Source organism: Perognathus longimembris, chromosome 15, assembly GCF_023159225.1.
Source record: "Perognathus longimembris pacificus isolate PPM17 chromosome 15, ASM2315922v1, whole genome shotgun sequence".
Classification (NCBI taxonomy): Eukaryota; Metazoa; Chordata; class Mammalia; order Rodentia; family Heteromyidae; genus Perognathus; species Perognathus longimembris.
In genome coordinates, this window is record NC_063175.1 from 27,481,613 (window position 1) to 27,496,205 (window position 14,593).

Genomic DNA, 14,593 nt, shown 5'->3' on the forward strand with positions numbered 1-14,593 from the left:
CAGCTCTGGCGACTACAAACTGGCAGTCCTACCCACAGGAGAAACCCATGGCACTCATAACCTTTACATCTGGACTGGGGATTTGGTGGGACAGGGTCTCCTCTTGCCTAGCAGTCTGGACACTTCACAGAGTAAAATAATTGGACATTGGGCCAAGATGGGGCATGCTTTTTGTCCATTAGTTCTATATGAATGTTATACAATTATTGAGATGGGCTGGGGATATAGCCTAGTGGCAAGAGTGCCTGCCTCGGATACAATTATTGAGAATGTCTGGGAACACTCCAGTTCCTTGTTTTTAGGGGTAACTGATTCAAAAATGACATTTAGAGGCAAACACTATCAACATTTTTCCTTGTGAATCCCCCCTGAATTTCATTAAGTACTCAGGCTATTTTCAACACTTCAAAGGTATGTTAGGGAAACCACTGTTGATGCAAAAGTGTGCTCTCGGTGCCCTCTAGTGGACAGCTGGTTTCAAGACTCACTTGGCAAATGTGGTACATACACAATGGAATGCCTCTATCAGAAAGAATGACATTGCCCCATTTGTAAGGAAATGGAAGGACTCAGAAAAAAATTATACTAAGTGAAGTAAGCCAGACCCAAAGAAACATGAACTCTATGGTTTCCCTAATAGGGAATAATTAGTACAGGTTTAGGCTAGTCACAGCAGAGGATCACAAGAGCCCAATAGCTATGCCCTTATGAACACATAAGATGATGCTAAGTGAAATGAACTCCATGTTACGGAAATGAGTGTTATATCACTGTTGTAATTATTTTCAACATGCCATGTGAAACGATAGCTTTTTCTTGTTGATGATTCTCTTGTATCCCCTTCCTGTGGTTGTCCCTGCGCTATCACTGTATCTCACCTGAGTACCCTGGATACTGTATATACTGGTATTAGAACTAGGAAAGTGAAAGGGAATATCAAAATCAAGAGACAAAGGATAAAAAGACAAACGACTCCCAAAGCAATGCTGACAAAAACCATTTGGTGTAAACCAACTGAACAACTCATGGGGGGAGAGGGAAAAGGGAAGGGGGGAAATGAGGGAAGAGGTAACAAATTGCACAAGAAATGTACCCACTGCCTTTCGTATGAAACTGTAACCCCCCGTACATCAGTTTGACAATAAATAATTATTCAGAAAAAAAAGAATCACTTGGCCTCTGAAGCTTTGCAGGACTATCATTGTACCATCTATCCTGTCCTCCCTCCTCTTGTCCAAGTCTCCAAAACAAATCAGATTATGGATCTCTACCACAATTTCAGGTTATCTCTAACCTGTTCTGTAGTTTCCAGTCTTTCGGAATTCCTGCCTTCCCTAACTTACTCTTGCAAAGACTAGCAGTGTAAGTTTAAGAAAACCTATCACATTTTAGTTTTTTCTACTTACCTGTAGTGATATTCTTTCAAGCATATTGGCCAAAAGCACATATTACATTTGGGTTCGCTTGCTCTTATTGTTGACTTATTTGGAGATGAATGATTAGAAAGGTTTGGACAGCTACTACTACCCTAAGGACAACTACAAGTGAATTCTCTGGATTTGGCTTAAAATTATGTTTTATTCCCATTCTTAAAGGTCATTTTCATTGTTTGGAATCATGGCTTAGAAATCATTTCCCTTCAACACAGGAAGGGAAATAATTGTAGCTTATCTTCTAGCTTCCATTGTTATTTATTTTGGTAGCTTGAATTCAGGGCCTGGGTACTGTCCCTGAGTTTCTTTGTACTCAACCACTTGAGCCACAGTTCCACTTCTGGTTTTTGAGTAGATAACTGGAGGTAAGTCTTGCAGGGACTTTTCTGCCCAGGCTGGCTTTGAACTGTGATCATCCGATCTCAGCCTCCTGAGTAGCTAGGATTACAAGTGTGAGCCAACAGCTCACGGCTCTTCCATTATTTCAAAGTCACTTATCAGTTGAATCATTGCCAGGCAAGTAACTCAGCATAGAACATTTGCTTACAAGTGTAAGGCTCTGAGTGATTCCCAGAACCCGGGGGAACACTGGGGGGAGGGGGGAGGCGGAGGGGGGTGTAAAAATTTTTATCTGCCTCTTAGATGTCTCCTTCTCCTCCCCCATCTTTTTTCTTCCCTGCTTCTATCTGCATTTGCCCTGGCATGTGCTTTTTAACTTGAAAGCAGATCAAGGCTCTCGGCTGCTTTATCCCAACTGAGTAAAGCCAGAGAGATCCCAGATATTGGTTCAATATTGACAAACTATATTAGTAACTCTATTTTTAGAAAGATTTTTTTCACACTTTGTTCAGACTTTTGACTTTTCTTCAGCAGGAAAGCAAACTACCTAGTCTGCCATAACCAGCATTAGAGTCTACAGTGCAGTTATCCACAACAGGTGCAATCAGCTGTGAGCTTCCTTTCAATTATGGTTACTGGTATCACACATGACTCAAGTGAAGAACAACATTCATTTGCTCATGCATAACAAGACCATAGAGGCCTCTAAAACCAGATTCTGTTTCATATTTGGAAACAATGACGATAAAGCTTTCACAGGAAATTTTCTGGTACCTGCTACATATGGTTGGCATTTATTTTAAATAAAGGATATATTAAGTGCTCAGAAAACCAGATTTTAAAAAAGGCATCTAAGTAAATCTATACAGTGAATAGCATGTCTTTATTCTATTTACAGTACATTTGTTATAAATATAATACATTTTTGAAAAGCTTATTTTAATTAACTTGAGTAGATTTATATTTTAAACAGATCAACTCAATTATTAAAGTTATATAATAAAGAATGATTTTAATGACAAAAATCACATTGTGAAGTAGTGGGATGAATGTGAGATGACCGAGGGAAAAAAAGTCAAAAAACTTCCTTTCAAAAAGCATCAGGAAAAAATGTTTTCTCTTTACAAACATATGTCTAAGCCATAGGGACCAACCAACAGTAGAATATGAAGATTTTGCAGCCAAAGTTCAAAACTGGTTTTAAAGAACTGCAGAGTAAGACGGGAAAATCTGTATATAACACTCTAGAACTTCACAGTAAAGCTGGAGTTATAGACTATTGGCTTAACAGGAGTACTGCTGACAAGGCCTTCCTTCTCCCAAATCATCTCCACTCTTAATGTTCATATACCATTTGTAAGTGTAACAGCAGACTTAGATGTTTCTTAAGACGGGGCTTAATAAGGTGCATGGATATGTTGAGATTCTGTATTATGAACATGTAAATTATTACCAGATTTGGTTTAAGAGAAAAAAAATGTAAGTACTCTCAGTCTGATGTGCTTTGCATCATCAACCAAATGACAAGTCAAAATAATTGCTGTGATGGGAAGCCATCCTCCAAGATAAGTTAGGCATTTCAAATACTGCTGCAAAGCCAACTCAGCCAAGTTAAACTGATTCTTGTGAATTTCAGCATCCACTTGCAGGATGTCACACATTATTGATGATGATCAAGGCAGGCATGGAGTTCTGCTGACTTGTTTCAAACACTGTAACTTGGTCTGATAACTTGGCAAACACCCTAGGAGTTCCAAGGTTATAAACACCTGTATGAACAAAGCATGCTTTCAGCTGCAAACTGTGAATCTCCTGGCTTTTAAGCTGAAGTTTATATTGTGTCTGTCCAAGCCATGTGAATGATCCATGGGTTTCCAATGCTTCTGGACTAAAGGGAGAAGGACAATGGCGGTTAAGTTGCAATGTTTTTTCTAACTTCTCCCCCAGAGTCCCATTACCATATTCCTTCATCCAATACTACTTCTAGGAATTACTTTCTAAAGTCAACTGTTTCTTAATAACAAAAACTATTGTTGCTAATTACTCATGTTAACAGCTAATCACATATTAACAGGTACTATTTTCTAAGCACAAAGCTAGAGTGAATTATCTTATTTAATGCCCACAACAGCAGCTAGTAAATGATGGGGCCTGACTTAAAACTTGAGCTTTTACCTTTTAGATTATTTATATGTATGTGTAAGCAAGAATACTTAATGGAAAAAGAGAAAGCAATCTAATATTAACCAGCGATGTATTATGATACACATAATAAATGATAACACATATATAATAAATGACATACATAATTTATATACACAGATGTTCATAATCATATATATATATTATGCTTGGATTTCAGACAAATGCCTGGGTGTTACATAACAATATTCAATATATGCTTCAAATTATTTTTCTAAGGATCAAAAAATTTCAGTTCCAAAAGACATCTGACTCTAGGAATAGCAGATTTGGTAGTATGGATCTGGATTTTTTGGTTAAGTAGTATTTTATAATCAAGGAAGAAACTAATAGAAACACCATATGAAAAATTAGGGCATATGTAAGTATCCATGTTAGATAATCACTGATATAATCTAAAAACATTAAATTGCTCTCTAAGCACCTTAAATCTTAAGTTTCAAAATAGCTTCGTATTACATTAATTCTTTACCTTGTTGTTTTATGCCGAAGATCAACTATCACATCTACGTCAGCCTTCGAACAGTTAGAAAGTAAAAGGGTGACTGGTACTAAACAAAGGCTATGGGAGAAAAATTAAAAATGTTAGCTCAGTATTTTTTTCTTAGAAACAACTTTTTGGAAAATAATAGTTAAGAATATCTGCAAGGCATCTGGGTTGGTTCCAGATTCTCGCTATGAATGGATCAGGAAAATGTGGTACATATACACAATGGAATTTTATGCCTCTATCAGGAAGAATGACATTGTCCCATTTGTAAGGAAATGGAAGGACTTGGAAAAAATTATACTAAGTGAAGTGAGCCAGACCCAAAGAAACATGGACTCTATGGTCTCCCTTATTGGGAATAATTAGTACAGGTTTAGGCAAGTCATAGCAGAGCATCAGAAGGCCCAATAGCTATACCCTTATGAACACCTAAGAAGATGCTAAGTGAATTGAACTCCATGTTATGGAGACAATTGTTATATCAAAGTTATAACTACTTTCAACGTCCTATGTGTATCTGTAGCTTCTATTATTGATGATGTCCTTGTATCACCTTCCCGTGGTTGTACATACAATATCTCTATAATCTTATCTGAGTATATTGGAAACCGTGTATACTGGTATTGGAACTAGGAAATTGAAAGGGAATACCAAAATTGTCTGTCTGAGCTCTTTAGCTCAAGGCTAGTACTTTACCACTTGAGCCACAGTGCCACTTCCAGTTTCCTGGTGGTTAATTGGAGATAAGAGTCTCACAAACTTTCCTGCCAGGTTGGCTTTGAACCTCAGATCTCAGCCTCCTGAGTGGCTAGAATTACAGGCATGAGCCACCAGCACCCAGCTCCCATTCAATCTTTCAGATATCACTTTCTTTTTGTTAGTCTTTTCTAATTTTTTTTTTTTTTTTTTTGCCAGTCCTGGGCCTTGGACGCAGGGCCTGAGCACTGTCCCTGGCTTCTTCCCGCTCAAGGCTAGCACTCTGCCACTTGAGCCACAGCGCCACTTCTGGCCGTTTTCTGTATATGTGGTGCTGGGGAATTGAACAGAGGGCCTCGTGTATCCGAGGCAGGCACTCTTGCCACTAGGCTATATCCCCAGCCCTCTTAATTTTTTTTTTTTGCCAGTCCTGGACCTTGAACTGAGCTTCTTTAGCTCAATGCTAGCACTCCACCACTTGAGACACAGTGCCACTTCTGGCCTTTTCTTTTCTTTTTTTTTTTTGGCCAGTCCTGGGGCTTGGACTCAGGGCCTGAGCACTGTCCCTGGCTTCTTCTTGCTCAAGGCTAGCACTCTGCCACTTGAGCCACAGCGCCACTTCTGACCATTTTCTGTATATGTGGTGCTGGGGAATCGAACCCAGGGCCTCATGTATACGAGGCAAGCACTCTTGCCACTAGGCCATATCCCCAGCCCCACTTCTGGCCTTTTCTGTTTATGTGATTGCTGAGGAATCTAACCCAGGGCTTCATGCATGCTAGGCAAGCACTCCACCATTAAGCCACATTCCCAGCCAATCTTTTCTAATTCTTTAACTGTTTCTTTCCAGCCAGCCTTCCTCTGGGCTCCTTATTCCCTAGGCATTTCTCAAAGATCATTTTATTCACCACCTCTTACTGGTCTTCTATTGTGTCCCTATCCAAAGTGACTTTGCCAGTCAGGACATGGATTTGTCTTCTACAGCCTGGTTCCAGTGAGACTTCCCTCCATCTTATCCTGTATCTGCAAAGTGACAACCTTTTGAATGTCACCTATTTCATTTTTAGAACTTTAAGTACTCTTTCCCTCATTTTTAACTTAATGATAAACCTGCTTCTTAAAGAGAAACTTAGCAACACAGAGATGGCTGTGGAAATCTCCATCCTTAACCACAACTGCAGCATATACTGTAACTCGCAGTAAGAGGTAAACTACTTAATATTTGGGTTAATGCCATACCTAAACAAACAAAAAGACTGGATAAATAAAGCTCATACCTTTTTTGGTGAAATGGATGATTAAATGATTCTGGGTAGTGAAGACTTGTTTTAATGATATTAGAAAGCTGGTCCACTGATGGCCTTGAGGAAACTGTAGAATTTTCTGGCCTGAAAAACTTTAATAGTTCCATTTCTGGTGGCTCCTGAAAAAAGACAAGAAAATGACAATAACAATACTTCTTGTTTTGCTTTTTAAAGTATAGTATTAAAAAACAAAATAAATTAAAACCAGTAGATTAAAAAAGTTAGGGTACAAAGGTCCTGAATTCAATCTCCCATTAGTGAGGCTAATTTGAGACTCTGATTTCCAGTTAACCAGCAAAACCTGGAAGTGGAGCTGTAGCTCAAGTGGTAGAGCGCTAGCCTTGAGCACAAAAGTTCAGAGAAAGTGCCCAAGCCCTAGGTCAAACCTCAAGACTGGCACATGTGCGCACGCACACACAAATTAAATTAACTTTAAAAAAATCTTCAATTAACCAACATACACTAGAAGTGGAGGTCTTGCCTCAAGTGATATGACACTAGTTACAAGTGCCAGCTCTAAGTTAAAAAACCAAATAAGAGACCATGAAGCCCTAACTTCAAACCCCAATACCAGCACAGGGGATTAAGAAAAACAACAGCAGCAAAAAACAACCAGTAATTTTTCTGTTATTATTTAAACAGTTCAATATATACTCTAGGATAGATATTAGAATTTGAAATCATTTCAACACTTTCCACTATAGTGCAGGAATTAGACCTGAGTTCTAGCAACTTCACACACCAGTTTTGTGATCTTAAGTTGTTTGTTTAATACTGTAAGACTTAATTTCCTTATAATTTTTCCTTATTCAAGTTCCTAATTCAATGGGGTTGATAACTGGTGATTTCAAATTTTTGATGTGATTATCCATTAAATTACTTAGGACTTAAGGTTATAGACATTCAAACCTTACACATCTGTTTTAGTTGAAGATTGGAAATTCTTCTTAAATTCCATTTTGAAAATACACGATAAAATTTTGTAGATTACCTATATTAGCTAGAGATGAACCATGCATATACAAATTCAGTCAAGAGGAAATCTGAGGAAAATGGCAGCTAAACAACATTGCCAAATAATCTCTCCTCACAGTAACACCAAGTTGAATAACTATTCTCACATCAAACTACCTCCAAAAGAGCTAAAGAAATCAGGACTAATGACACTGTAGATTTGCTCACACCAGCATTATTACAAACAGGCTGGCAGGCATAGAACAAGCATGGAGCTGGGAAACAGAGTGGGGGAAGGTGTGTGGTAGGTGCAGCTGCAGTAGTGGGAATCCTGGGGCAATCAGGGACCTTCCAACCAACTGGATCATACCACTACTTAACAGAAACTCCCAACTCCCAGCAAAAGATAAGAACACAATCCCACAATCCCAGCAAAACCTCAGCACACCCTCGGGTGTGTCTTGGAAATCTTGGCATGGACTTCAACTGTGTGGATCACGTAGTGTTAGAAAAACCAGAACCCTGCACTGCATCATTGAGAACTATACTGATTGAGAAAACAGCAGCCTGTGAATTGGTGGGAGTCTGGAAGGCAGCTCAAGCAGGGAGTGAAAACAGAGTCTGGGAGGTTAGGAGGCCATTGCCTGGGAGCCATCAGAGGAACTCGCATATAGAATTTGAAGCCTACTTTCCTGTCTATGGCTCCTGCTCACCGTCAACTGAGTGGCCACTTTGCCAGTAAACAGTAAGGACTGTACACAGTCATTGGTTCAGACTTAAAAATTTTTTTACATGTGCTTCAAGGAAGAGAACAATTTTTTTCTGTAAGTTTAATAATTATTTCAAAATAAAAAGTTGCTAAATTTAATGTAGGTACCATGAAAATTATTCATAAGAACATTATAGTATTACTGTTTTTTAATAATTGGAATTAAATGTTATGGAATTTTGTTCCAATATACTTTGAGAATCCAGCACAATTAAATAGTATTTAAGGAAAAATAAGAAACTATATTAAGCACAGCTCCATAGGCCACCCTTTACATTTTATAATATGGACCCTTGAGTTTTGCAATGGGATGGTCCTGTTACAACAAATAAGAAAATACAGAGAATATGGTTTCCTTCTCAGGCAAATTTAAAGCTTTGCATCATTATGAATCCTTGATTTAATACAGAATATACCTTCAGAAACCCCAAGGTCATCAATACCTCTTAATATAGTTACAGAGGTAATACCCAATTTTTAAACCAATTTCAACTCAGTTCTCTATCTAATTTTGCCACCAATCTCTTTCTCAAATCCAAATAGAAGAGCCTGAACAAGTCTGAACCAACCAGAAACTTTCAAAACTACCATAATCACCCAAACAACTCTCCACATATAAAACAACCCCTCCAAGTCCACAGTAAAGCCCTAATCTATTATTACCTGTTTCTGACGATATGAAAAGGCTTCTTTTCCTATAGTATGAAGAATAACATGATGCTGACCTTCCAAAATAAGCTGTTTACTGTCTTCTACAACATATGCCTAGAAAATACAAATCCAAGAAAAGTTACTCTGCTTGGTGATATATTACAAAGTAACCAACTCAACATCTGATAAAAGACAGAAAAATAATGGTTAAAAAATCTATCAATTACCAGTATTGGCTATAGCAATGATTTCAACTTTCATTTACTCATTTAATTAATCATGCATTAAAAAATTCTCTTTTGACTCAGTTGGCCTAAACTTAAATCCTTCTCACTTTTTTCCAGATTTTTAAGAAACTACTTCAGAAGAGTTGTGCAAAGGCCCAGTGATTTTTCTTTACTGGTCTGCAAATATAAAGGCAGAAGGTTTATTCTTATATTCTTTTGTGTTTGCTTTTATACAGTATTGATGTTTCAATTTCCAGCTTCACAGTGGCTATGCAGATGGCCTACCAGTTGAGTTACACCTCTATCCATTTACTCTTACACTCTTCTAGAATGCCTCATGGTTAATTACATAGCAAAGAAAAATTAGTGGCTATAATCACAAGTTCTATGAGTGAAAATCCTTGTTGGACCTTAAACATATATACATATAGTTTTATTTTTTTATTTTTATTTTTATTTTTTTTGGCCAGTCCTGGGCCTTGGACTCAGGGCCTGAGCACTGTCCCTGGCTTCCTTTTTGCTCAAGGCTAGCACTCTGCCACTTGAGCTACAGCGCCACTTCTGGCCATTTTCTGTATATGTGGTGTTGGGGAATTGAACCCAGGGCCTCATGTATACGAGGCAAGCTCTTGCCACTAGGCCATATCCCCAGCCCCAGTTTTTTATTTTTTTGAGACAAGGTCTCGCTAGGCTTCCCAAGTACTAGGATTGCATGCATCACCATGCCCAGATTAATTCAAATGCTTTTCTTCCAATATATAATGAACCAATTTCATCTATACTAAAATACTTGTTATACTTAATACATCTCCATCTTGAATTGCTTTTGTTCCTTAGAAAATATCTATAAGTGGACTTAATGTTTATGTCATATATAACAATACAAGGTGGGGCTGGGAATATGGCCTAATGGTAAAGTGCTCACCTCATATACATGAAGCCCTGGGTTCAATTCCTCAGCACCACAGATATAGAAAAAAGATGGAAGTGGCGCTGTGGCTCAAGTGGCAGTGTTAGCCTTGAGCAAAAAAAAAAAAAGAAGCCAGGGACAGTGCTCAGGCCCCGAGTCCACACCCCAGAAACAAAAACAAATAAACTCAATAAATTCCCTTAAAAATATACAAGGCAATATAAGGCTTAATTCTGATGAGCTCAATTTTATTAGAACAATTAGATTCAGTAGACAAAAATTACTCAGACAAAATGGTTTCTCAATTCTTGCTCACTTCCAATTTCTGCACTATGGACTAGTAAAAAGCTTGCCATCCAGAGATGTACTTGAGTGGTAATACACTGAGACCTAGGATAACACAGGACCTACTCAGATGCATCGTGTAGAACCCAGAAATAAGGGAGTTACACAGCTGCTCACACGGCCTTTAATCAGGAGGGGAAGGAAGTTGATAAGTAAGGTTAAACAATGACAGACATATTTCCCAAAAATCCCATAAAAGGCTTAAATTTTTTTAAAGACTTATTTTTGCCCAACACTAAGAGTTGTACTATCATGTTTTCCAACCCTTTTTTGTTGTTACAATGCTGTACATTTCTGTATTTTACTCCAATAATTAAAATATGGCTTCTAGTCTGTTGTAATTCAATGAGTTATTGTACATTAAAAAAAGGGAGGGAGGGCTGGGAATATGGCTTAGCAGTAGTGCTTGCCTAGCATGCATGAAGCCCTGGGTTTGATTCCTCAGTACCACATACTCAGAAAAGGCCAGAAGTGGTGCTGTGGCTCAGGAGGTAGAGTGCTAGCCTTGAGCAAAAAGAAGCCAGGGATAGTGCTCAGGCCCTGAGTCCAAGCCCCAGGACTGGCAAAAAAAACCAAACCAAAACAACAAACCAAAAAACCCTACCAGTCAGTCACTTTTTCAACTGAGTGCTAATGTACTTATAGGTACTAGCAACTACCAATTGTTATATCCCATTTTGTAATCCACTCAAGATTTTTCTTTGCAGCCAAGGAACATTATAATCTTAGTTTTCTTCTTCATGTGATCAGTAACATGGGCAATGGGCTCTTGTTTAGGGCCACTGTTTAAAAGATAAACCTTTCTACCCAACCAGCATTTATTGGACATTTAATGAACACAGCATGTACTTCTCACAATCTGTTTTAAAAAACAACACAAAAGTTACATAAACGAGCCTGTGGTGACAGTCAAGGATCTATTGAACTTAATGTAATAGATAGTGGTTTATATCAGAGGCAGTGCTGTTGAAGCTGAAAATCAGGACCCTCTTTATTTAAGCATCTGACTCCACACTTAATATTTTTAACATAAAGTATTTCCTACAATAAATACAAATATCAATTTATGTAAACAGTATTTCATTTGAAATTCATGCAAAGCCAATTTGGTTTCCAAACTTTATTTCTATCTCTAATTTTGTTTTTCTTTTTGCTGTATTATGGATAAAACCCATGTCCTCTTTCCATTAGGCAAGTACTGTATGACTGACCCTCAGGAACAGAAGGTTTATTTTGAAACAGGGTGTGATAAAGGAAATACTTTAGACATATCTGAATGAATTTAAAATACAATTACTGATTATCTTATGCAGGTATATTATGCTGACCCGATGACACAAAATCAAAGTTCTGTGAGACTGGGGTAAATATTCATGGACAACCACCTTAATTTCACTGTAGAGTCATATAATGCTCCTCTGGTCAGTTCACATTAAAGAAAACTACTGCCTCAAAACTTTCATTCTGAGCTACTACATGTGGGCTTTACTTAGATCTCTCTTTTTTTTAAGGATCCTGGGGCTTGAACTTAGGGCCTAGGCACTGTCCCTAAGCTTCTTTTGCTCAAGGCTAGAGCTCTAACACTCCTTTTTGGTAATTCATTGGACTTAAGAGTTTTATAGACTTTCCTGTCCAGGCTGACTTAAAACTATAATCCTCAGATCTCAGCCTGCTGAGTAGCCAGAATTACAGACATGAGCCACCAGCACCTGTCATGATCTATGTTTTCTTTTAAACGGTAAAATTGTATTTCCATATAATCAGGGGGAAATGAGGTAAAACCAATTACAGATTTAAGAATTATAGACTAAATTTATTAGGGAGGGACAATAATACTATGGAGTTATATTAGATGAAGTGGTTACAGCTCAGGAATAGAGTGCTCACTTTACATGTCTGATATCCTAGACTCAATCCTCAGCACTGAAAAAATAACAACAAAAAAGTTTTCTGTACTTTAAAGTCCTTACTCTGCTACAAGCACATACAGAAGTATTAAGATAAACATGTCATTAAAAAAATTATATCTAGGGCTGGGAATATGGCCTAGTGGTAAAATGCATGCCTTGTATACATGAAGCCCTGGGTTCAATTCCCCAACACCATATATATAGAAAATGGCCAGAAGTGGCTCTGTGGCTCAAGTGGTAGAGTGCTAGCCTTGAGCAAAAAGAAGCCAGGGACAGTGCTCAGGCCCTGAGTTCAAGCCTCAGGACTGGCAAAAAAACAAAAAAAAACAAACAAAAAATTATATCTAGCATGTAAAGGCCCTGGGTTCTATCCTAAACATTACAAAAAACAGAAACAAAACAGAAGGCTGGGGTTATAGTTTAGCAGGAAATACAGTGAATGCTTAGCATGCATGAGACAAAAGAAAGAACTAAAACCCTACAGTAGACAATGGCAAAAATGAAAAGAAAAAAACAACCAGGAAAGGGAAATAAATAGAAAATACATGAATACAACGAATATGGCTGTTGGAACTGGAAAGCCCTGGAACTTATTAAGGTACATAGCAGTTTATGGTGCTATGTTTCTTTAAGGCTTTGGAGTGTTTGAAAATGCTTTCTCTGCTCTTATAGTCAATAACACATAGAAATAACAGTAGTACGTAGAATAAAGTCATCTAATTTGAAAGTTATTTTCTTAGGAAAAAATAAAGTGCCATTAGATGACTGGTAAGTTATAAAACAAGTTCAGTGTTGAAACCAAGTTGAAGCAGAATACAAACAGAAGTATACTTTATTCAACTTAATTATTAAATATCTAAGCCAGGAGTAATGTCACATACCTGTAATCCTAGCATTTGGGAAGGCTAAGGCAAGATAGCATATGATGATAGTATATGTTAACACAGCAAGGGTCAGCTCATCTTGAAAAAGAATTAAAGCCGGTGGTAGCTCCTGCTTGTAATCCTTAGCTAAATAGCAGGCTGGGATCTGAGGATCACAGTTTGAAGCTAGCCCAAGTAGGAAAGTCCTTGAGACTCTTATCTCTAACTGGTCAGTAAAAAGCTAGAAGTGGTGCTGTGGCTCAAGTGGGAGAGTACTTGCCTTGTGCAAAAACGCTCAGAGAGAGCACTGAGTTCAAGCCCCAGAAAGGGCACACACACACACAGACAGGCACGCACGCGCACGCGAACACACACACACACACACACACACACACACACACACACTTCACTATACCAGCCAGCACATGCAAAAAAGTTTGCTAGACTCTATCTCCAATAAAACAGCAGTTGGAGCACCACAAAAACAAACAAAATTATTTATAAGTGAAGCTTACTCAAATAATTCAGCAGCACATACCTTCCATAATATGACAATATTCAAATCTACTTCACTGCACTTTTGAATCAATCTCACAGCCTCTTCTACTGAATGTTTGCCTGTATTCACAGACTGTTGAGTCTGTGATTTTTTTAACTCAGAGGACAAACTTCGAAAAAAGAAATCTGCACATGGGCTTGTTGAACTTATTATCTGTTAAGAAAAACACAAATCTACATAAATGTCTTAAATATGATCTTGTATAGGTAAGTTAAATACATTTCCTGCCACAATTTATACTTCTAAAATTTATATATCTCCAACCCAACAGCTCAGTCATTTGAATATATAAGAAATTTGGCAAAACTTTCTAAGTATCTTTTTTTTTTTTTGGCTAGTACTGGGGCTTGGACTCAGGGCCTGAGCACTGACCCTGGCTTCTTCTTGCTCAAGGCTAGCACTCTGCCACTTGAGCCACAGCGCCACTTCTGGCCATTTTTTTGTATATATGGTGCTGGGGAATCGAACCCAGGGCCTCATGTATAGGAGGCAAGCACTCTTGCCACTAGGCCATATCCCCAGCCCCCTTTCTAAGTATCTTAAAAGCTGTCATCCCGGGCTGGGGATATAGCCTAGTGGCAAGAGTGCCTGCCTCAGTATACCCGAGGCCCTAGGTTCGATTCCCCAGCACCACATATACAGAAAACGGCCAGAAGTGGCGCTGTGGCTCAAGTGGCAGAGTGCTAGCCTTGAGCGGGAAGAAGCCAGGGACAGTGCTTAGGCCCTGAGTCCAAGGCCCAGGACTGGCAAAAAAAAAAAGAAAAAAGCTGTCATCCCAAATTAATTAACCTACACTCCTGTGACCTATCAAAGGATAAATAAAAATTATAGAACATAAACATGTTACTGTTAAAATAACAGTATTTCTCATTCAAATACTTTTAGAATACTTGTCAATATACAATGAAACAGAATGCAAATAGTTGCACTAGTTGTTTTCA

General features: G+C 38.2%; 1 protein-coding gene across 1 annotated transcript in view; it reads right to left on the bottom strand.

Annotated features, from left to right (window-relative positions):
* Positions 1 to 2,535: 2,535 nt before the first annotated feature.
* The window catches only part of Trappc8 (trafficking protein particle complex subunit 8), an 81,956-nt gene continuing 69,898 nt past the window's right edge, over positions 2,536 to 14,593 (bottom strand). Inside the window, 5 exon segments of the mRNA XM_048363043.1 lie at positions 2,536 to 3,660; positions 4,447 to 4,536; positions 6,438 to 6,583; positions 8,851 to 8,952; positions 13,632 to 13,805. Coding sequence (XP_048219000.1) covers positions 3,426 to 3,660; positions 4,447 to 4,536; positions 6,438 to 6,583; positions 8,851 to 8,952; positions 13,632 to 13,805 — 747 coding nt within the window. The 3' untranslated portion in view covers positions 2,536 to 3,425.